This window comes from Lingula anatina, chromosome 9 (assembly GCF_051362555.1).
Source record: "Lingula anatina isolate TDL-2025a chromosome 9, LinAna3.0, whole genome shotgun sequence".
Lineage (NCBI taxonomy): Eukaryota > Metazoa > Brachiopoda > Lingulata > Lingulida > Lingulidae > Lingula > Lingula anatina.
Window position 1 is genome coordinate 12930877 of NC_141775.1, and position 8416 is coordinate 12939292.

Sequence of the window (8416 nt, forward strand, 5' to 3'; positions counted from 1 at the left end):
GTCGGAGGGTGACGCCCCCCCCACCAGTCTCCCCCTTTCAGTCCCTTATCATGGTAGGGTAGCGAGGAAAATGAGCAAATAAGTGGAGAGAGCGCAGGCGACTGCTCCTCACCCGTACAACCCATCTTGCTTGGCTTAAGAGAGAAGGGGACTCTTCCCCACCCATACAGCACACCTTGCTTTGTGTGGTAGGTACGGCATAATTGAAAGATATAATAGTGGCAAATTTTTTCAGGCCTTCAGTGGGAGAAAACACGTATATAAACATTCAACCAGAAACCTAGATGTGCCATGTCTGCCTGCAGTTAAAAGTCAAAAACTGGGTCGATGTATTAAAAGGTAATGTCGCACTCAAACGTGTGAGGAAAATTACGCAACGCAAAGGGTACTTCGGCCTTCGTTGTATACATCTTTTCATACGCGGGGGAGATGAAATGTTTTGATAAGCTTCAAAAACAAACTCATGCGCTGTTTATAGCTATACGTTTATTCTCATACGCTGAAAAAAGCGTATAATCAGTTTTACATACGATACTCATACGTACATACACTGTATACCTCTGTACACTAGTTGGCATGAGCACTATTACTTGTAACGTGTACAGTTCTTGGAGCAATCAAACTTTCCCCGCCTCATTAAAAGAATAATCCTTTCAGGCACATTGCAGAAAAGGATCTTCATCCGCCCCAGTGCACGTATCTATGGTTTTCAAAGTACGAATCTATTGATCAATATATACTTAAACAACTGCACGACGTTCTTTGCAGCGATACATTAAAAACGTTATTGCCAAAGGAAAAGCACGAAAACCATTTCGAGACTAAACGAAGTATTTTAGTTTTGATACCGTCAGTCTGACAGTCACGTGTCAGACTCGGATTATCTGATGTATTTATACAGATACTGTTGTCCATGTACAAGTAGTAACCGGTACATTCATAGTAAGGTACAGTGTATCTCCGTTCTAGCGTCTAACAGCGCACACGTTGTAGGGGTATGGCGTGAAAGTGAACGTGTTGAGGCCTTCCACTCCATCGGGTGGTTTCTCGCCTTCTGGTACTTTGAAGGTAAAATTCTGAAGCAACGTGGTGAAGAAAATGAACGATTCCATTTCCGCCAGTCCCTTGCCCAGGCAAATACGGGGTCCTGAAATAAATAAATAAATGAATAAAGCAGGAGCATTTAAAATGAATTGAAAAATAAAAATGAAATAAATAATATAGATCTTTAGTACTCCCATCCTTGGTTTAGGTTTACTTAGTCCGAATATGGCCTGATCTGAATCGAACTAAGGACCTTCTACTACAGTGAGTTTAATTATGTCATTTTAATAGCTGTGGTTTGCGTAATGGAGTCGGTTGAGGTATGATGTTTACATTTACAATATATATAAGACAGTTATTTTATGTTGATGCATGAGTGCAATTATAATCATAATTATTACTATTATTATTATTTGTCTTTTTAACTTATGAGATATAATGGATTTAAGAATAGAACACATGTACTGCTGCATACCCATAGAAAACGGTATCAGTTTGTCCGACTTGATCACTTTCCCATCGCTATCCAGCCATCTTTCTGGTTTGAACTTGTAAGGATCCTCGAAGTTATTCTTATCGTGGAGAACCCGGTACAAATCTCCCAGTATCATGGTCCCCTTGGGAATTGTGTGTCCGGCCAAGTTGGTAGTTTCACTGGTGGCATGGGGAACTCCAAAAGGGGCTGATGGCATTAAATAATAGTTTGTTTTCATATATTTTGCAGGCGTGCGAGGTGCATTGGGTTTGTATATTTGGCTTAAGATCCCTATAATCACCTATCATTTCCTGTTCAAAATGGGTGAGAAAAAACCATCCATAAACTTTTCAGTGAGCTCCAAATTTGCAAAATGTAAAGTCACGAGTGAAAGTCACCAATTTGTCCCTTTTTGTACTAGGGAGACGAAAAAACTTCTTACTAAGAATTGAATTTCAAAAATAAAATGCAAATAAACTACTAACCAACCGGTGACATACGAAAGACCTCCAGGATGGTTGCTTCCGTAAATGACATCCTTTCCTTGTCCTCCAACTTGGCAACGCGATCTTGACCTATGACCTTGAATAAAGCGGCAATAATAATAATACCGATAAAACCCGTGGATCTTGTAAAATAGACATAAACTGATAATAATGTCAATAGTTTGGCACCCCAAATAGCCTTCTTTCTCTATCTGTCACCATATTTGTTGTTACCTGATCAATTTCCTGCTGCACCCTCTTCTGAACGTCCGGATGATTTACCATATGAACCAGGGACCATCTCAAAGTATTAGCTGTTGTGTCGGTGCCAGCCAAATATAGATCAACGATGATGCGAAATACGTTCCATTCTGAAATAGTTAATAGACTGAAAAATATTTCTTACTATTTGTTTGGGAAAATGTAACTAGACGTCTACTCACTATTTATTCGTCACGTAAATCAAGTGAAACCGGTTTCAGACAGGTTCTTTAACATGACCTGTAACAGTTACCTGGTACGTACCTGTGTAGACCTCGGGATCATGTCCATCTTGTGTGACCTTAATGTAGAGGTCAATGAAGTCCCGGATGTCAGCTGGATCAAAGGACTGGCGGTGACGTTCGACTTCTTGTCGTATCAAACTATATAGCTTGTCAATGAGAGCGAATACCTTTTTCATCTGTAATTACAATTATTCAATTTTATTAATCAAACGACAGCCTTGTGCTTAGTGACATTTTATGCCACTTCTATTAAATGAAATGCTCAAATTAGGATTAAGAATAACTGGATATTATATATATATTAAAGTAATAACATGAAAAATGAAAAATGAATAGGTAAAATGAACAACACATAAAAAGACAATAAAGAAATTATTTACCGGTAAAATGCGCGACAAGTTAGTGAGGGACAGTATTCCCTGGCCAGTCCTTATGGCTTGCTCCAAAACTGGCAGCATTTCTGGGGTGTCATTATAGTCATTTCTGAAATCGTTGGCAACAAAATGACCTTTTTTAAATAAAAAAGTTATAACACGGTGGTTCAGATTACTTTGTGCTCTTTACATTCTGAAAGAATATCAATCGATTCTATTGTAATGTTTTTCTCAACAAAAGGCCGTCGTTATCTTTTTTCCAACTTTTTTTGCCTTCAAGTACCGGTACCTGCAGCATATTCACTTTCTACTAACAGTCATTATTTACATTTTAACAATAAATGGACAATGAGAAGTTTTTTTTTGTTTTTGTTTACCTGGCTCCAAACACAATGATAGAAATAATGTTGCTGACAGCTTTCCCAATCCTGCCTGTGGGACAGAATGCCTTCCCATTTTCATCTTCAAAATTCTGTACCAAATATCGAGCTTCATCCTGAATTCTTTCTTGTAAACTTTTTCTCCCTAGGCCGAGATCTCGAAGAGACGAGAGCGTGAATCTCCTCAGCTCTTTCCATGCGTGCCCGGATTTAAATATAACGCCAGCCCCTGCAGTTTATATAATTATCAATTTGTTAGCCAGTATAACTTCTTTATATACATGTGTGCATCCTTACAATTTACGTTTTTGTCTTTCTGCACACACTAGCTTAATTAATATTAACACCAGATGAACACGCGATAAATTATATGTACAATTTTGTTTCTGATAATAATAAGATTGGGCCATTACTAAGAGTATATTAAGCCATCAGATATGATCATCTGATCTCTTTTTTACACAGGCTCAGGTGTGACGGGAATGATAGTCCTTGGAATGTTAGTCCGGAGATAGTCGGGGTTAGTCGCATTATTGGGGTTAGGCTTCATTCACATGCAATGTCTATTTTTTAAATTCTATTTTCTATTCGCGGTATGTCTTATGATCACGGTCTGTGCCCTTAATATCCCGCGGCGTAATTACTGGCAGCGCGAGCCAGTTACTATAAGTTACTATAAGGGAAAGATTCAGAACAGCGCCCTGGCCTGAATTTTGATCTTACAAACTGACCTCGGAAACCACAATATTTTCTTTCATGCCCGAAATCTGTGATTTTAAATACTCGATCCCCACCATTAAATGTCCCACCGACCCTCACATTGACTGCCTCTCTTGTTAAAGAGCACAATTCAAATTAATTTAAAAGAGACAAACTTAGCTGTTATTACAGAATCGGGATTCTTTATCATAGATTTTGTCTCGACTCCAGGGACGTCACAATTTCTTTTTCGCCCTATATATATATATCTTATTAAGTTGAATGGTCTTTATCGCAGCATCTTTATTTAAGTTCATTAAAAACCACAAATCAAAGGAATTGTGTGTACGCGCCGTAATGTACATGATCTTTGGATGGTTATTTTAAGTAATCCGATGTTGATAATTTCGAATCCTATACATTATAGTACATATGCGTACATGGAAAGCATCAAAACAGATTAAAGGCATTTTCGCGTCGATCATTATACCGTTTTATTTGCATCTCATCTGTAGCGAACATTTGTTGCCAGATTAACGAAGCACCGCGCAATTATGTAAGAGAACCACGAAAATAGAGCACCCGCACCAGACACGGGCATTTAATTTTGGTTGGTCCGTAAAGGGCTTGTATTCGACCGGAGGCAGAGTTGTGAATCAATCTACAATTATTTATTCCCTTCATGCCCCCCCCCCCCGGGGGTCACTTGTAATTGATACTCCGTATCTTGATTAATGTGGAAGAATCAAAAGATGAAAAGAGTGCGCGGACGTGCTTTTGACAGGTCAGGTCACGAAGTAACGGATACGGCATCTCAGGCCACAAAATATGGCTTCACAGGGCAGTGAACAAACTGGAGAAATTTCCCTCTCCGTCAATATTCCGAGCATATATGGTCACCCTGCTTCCTTCATGTCTTTACAACAATTCAGTATCATTATGCTGAATTCTATTACTGTTCTATTACTGATGTTGTATTCAACCATCTAATAAAATTTGATATTTGAAGAAAATTTTATTGCAGGATTTTACAATATCACCACTTTGCACCATTGCTATTATATGGCGCAGAGTACATGTTCCAAACAGGTATAGCTGCAAACAGTAAAATTGTTTGATATATACAATTATGTTGATCATAATAACTAAATCACTCTGCGGGCTAACTGTCTACGGGTTGTAGCCAAGATGTGTTCAGTTTATAACACTCTCCTCTAGTTCGGGACATTTACAGATTGTCTTTACCTCTCTCTCTCTCTCGTCATAAATCAAAGTCTCTGACATTTAACATTAGTATTTTAATTCAGGATATTTACAGAAATGTGTAAACATGATATTAATTCGAGAAAGGACATTTGTTAGTGTTTGTAAATGTTACAAAGGAAATTACCAAAAATATATAGCTTTCCATATTGAGAAGACATGTTCCTCTACTCCCCTTCTCCAGATTTCCTGGCCCGAGGAGCAATATGTTTGTCCTAAGCTCTGAAGCTCTGAACGCGCTTGATAGAAACCAGATGTGGAGATAGTGAGATTTTATTGCCCGAGCCAGACTACCGACTTTCCAATCTTACAGGTTGAAATAAGTGTGTAAACTAGATAGGCACGAAACACGATAAAGTATATCAGTAGAAAGGCTCAACTTGACTTATTTCATAACATAATAGTTGCTATGCCCTTATGCTCCTCTTCCCACCCTGAACTCTTGTAATAAATAATCATTTTTCTTTTCATATGAAAGATGAGAGCGTAAATTAACTTATCACAACCGCTCACGTTTTGCATAACGTTTTTATAAATGTTTCATATTACTTTTAATAACTGCTGACTGCTTTCCCAGTTAGAGGGTACAATGGCATAAACCAGTGAAAGTAATGGAACGTGTCATATATTTATTCCAATATTAATCTAAATATATGTGGCTCACATTTTCACTTTTTCGTTGAAAGTTTTCTCACATCGAACTCAATTAATTGGGTTGGAGTGTCTACATCTGTAGCGGTGTTTTAAAGGGTCATAAATGGACCAATTTTGAGATAGCGTTATGCGAGACTTAGGTAACTTTTATATAAACGGAAAATAATATACTATATGTAGTATCCTTGTGACAGAAGGTTACTCTGCAATTTATATCTTTCAATTTATGCTGTGAAATAATAGCCAGCTAGTCCGTTGATCTGGCGAATCAACCAAATGACCGTTAGTTGAGTTGCTTAACTGCAAGTAATTAATCCCCTCCCCTCCCCCCGAACGTCAAACTGGCAGGTTTCCAAATGAAGACTATACCGCAGAAAAAGTTTGGGGCCCAAAAGAGAGTCAGCCAAGTACACGTTTGGGGAACACGTTTGAACACGTCATGATGGACATTAACAGGTGTAGGACCAGAACAGAGCCTCTGGTAAACAGTTTAGAACCAAGGGACCGAACTTGATTTGAGGACCAGAAGAGAGGCTTTACAGACGCACATGAAAGGAAAACAGCCTAATATTTTAATAGTCTCTCCGCCTCTCACACGCCTCCCCATGTGTCGTCCCAATGGAGCCGAGATTTAATGACTGTACCCCCGCAGGTTACCATTCCTGTCACACCGGCAACGAGGCGTGTGTGAAATCACCCGCCTCCCACTGTGTTCGAATGTCACCAGCACAAAATAATGGGGAACGGACCACGGTCCACTGGCCGTCTCGAGCCCTTGACTCCAGAGTGGCGCCCCAATTAGGTAATAAAGGTGCAGTTTGCTTTGATGCCCAAGACATTATCATCCAAATTAACTAGCCTATCCGTCTAGAATTATCCAACATAACAAGTTTGTAGTTCGGTCTAATAGTTTTTTTTGTCTTGAGGATCTAAAGTAATAAAATTTTAAGGAATGTAATTTATCAATTGTCCAATGAATGAAAACAAACCTCTAGAAAATGACCTACTCAAGTTAATCTAAATAACATGAGGAAACTGATTAATCCCTAATGTTTAATTAGGATACCACGGTATATATATATATCCTGACCATCCTGTGAACTTCGTGTGTGCTGCGGGAATAAATCACTATAAAAATGTTACTTTCACGTGTGGTTAAGATGCCATTCTTTTAGCTTCTGTTAATTATCCTAGGCTACTGTCCAACATTTTTAATCTTTTGCACCCCCCCCCCCCCCCCCCCCCCCACCACCACCACCACCATAAGCAAGATCCTAGGGCTACAGGGTACCTGTGTGCCTGCCTGGCAGTTTTAAGATCTCGTGCTTACCGTCCTTCCCAACTATTCGACTCAAACGATATATCCAAGTTGGTCTAGCACTGACTGTAGCAGCATTCTTCACAAAAGCCTCTTGGATCAGCTCATAAGTTCCCAGCATTATCGCGTGTTGCTCACCAAATTTGACGTGCATGATATCTCCGTATGTATCATACCATGGAAGAAGATCCGTAGGTTGTCTTCTCCTACCGCTGATCATCATCTGTGGGAGACATCCCACCACGGGGAAACAGAGAGGTCCGGGCGGCCAGTTCACCCGAGGATTCCTCGACGACAGCATCCACAGACTTAACAACAGCACTACCACGAATATCAAAACTGTTGGCAGGCCGGCAGTTGAAAAATACTGGAAGAGACTCTGTACGACGTTAGCCATTTGCTGTCTCTTGGTTAAGACCGCGAAGTGCTTGATGATGACTTAATATAGACTACAATTTTTTCAATCTCCGCAATGTAAGAACTAGAATGGCAGTGGACACATTGCGGTCAAACGCTTAATAGCCAACACGGGTCAAGGCCAGTTCCTGCATTCTTTTATCTGAGATACCTGTATGTATGCGTATTATATATAACAATCAACACCCGCTGCGAACCCCCTCCACACTGCCCACTGAGCGATGACGTTAACTCCAGGCAGACAAGGGACAATTAAGGCTGTGAATATTTAGTGAAGAATCTCCTCGCTGGGGTCGTTAGAAGTCTCTTAATTACAAAATTGTTGAATCTCTTTCATGTCTGTGATCTGTACCAGAGGGTCTTGTGATATCAGAGGGTGAGAAAACTTCAACCTGTGGAACTGGTAGAGATCACACCGTACAGGTAGCCTACATGCACAGGGATGCTTCGCCTTGATGAAGAGTAAGTCCTTCTTAACCCAGAACTGCAACCTTTATCACCGCTTTGTGCCTCTCTTGTGTGACCAAAGATATACCGAGGACGCTGAAGGGACGATAGCACCAGAAACCCGTGCCTCAGTGTAAACACCCTTATGTTTCCTATTAACAATAATATCTGTAATGTTTCTGTGTGTCGGATTATGACTTAGACACAATTCAAGGCTATATCAGAGCCCGTTCAGAACAGCAGACTAACAGACCCGCGGATCAAATATGACGACCCATTAAAAAGCCTGCCGCTTAATTCCCGATTAGACACTGAATAAATTCTCCGCGGGGATTACACAACAAGCATTCAAGT

The 8416-nt window shown here is 39.9% G+C and overlaps 1 protein-coding gene across 3 annotated transcripts; it reads right to left on the reverse strand.

The window, feature by feature from the left end:
• Positions 1-468: 468 nt before the first annotated feature.
• Positions 469-8184, reverse strand: LOC106159286 (cytochrome P450 2J6). Of its 3 annotated transcripts, none has more exons than XM_086995010.1 (8): positions 7172-8090; positions 3262-3493; positions 2891-2993; positions 2530-2686; positions 2239-2375; positions 2005-2101; positions 1520-1726; positions 469-1147 (listed from the first exon to the last, which is right to left on the reverse strand). In XM_086995010.1, the coding sequence occupies exons 1-8, from the start codon at positions 7593-7595 to the stop codon at positions 966-968; spliced, it is 1539 nt and encodes a 512-aa protein (XP_086851136.1). In that variant the 5' UTR covers positions 7596-8090; the 3' UTR covers positions 469-965. The 3 variants fall into 3 exon arrangements, 2 of the variants coding, with proteins under 2 accessions (XP_086851136.1, XP_013390967.2); XM_013535513.3 differs by having other exon boundaries at positions 7211-8031; XR_015330998.1 differs by having other exon boundaries at positions 977-1147; positions 2009-2101; positions 7172-8184.
• Positions 8185-8416: the final 232 nt, after the last annotated feature.

Excerpts from the sequence above, each read along its gene's own strand:
- LOC106159286 (XM_086995010.1), bottom strand. The coding sequence starts at position 7,595 with ATGGCTAACGTCGTACAGAGTCTCTTCCAGTATTTTTCAACTGCCGGC. Across the intron at positions 2,376-2,529 it reads TGATCCCGAGGTCTACACAG|AATGGAACGTATTTCGCATC; the intron begins GTACGTACCAGG and ends TAACTATTTCAG. Across the intron at positions 1,148-1,519 it reads ACTGATACCGTTTTCTATGG|GACCCCGTATTTGCCTGGGC; the intron begins GTATGCAGCAGT and ends TATTTATTTCAG.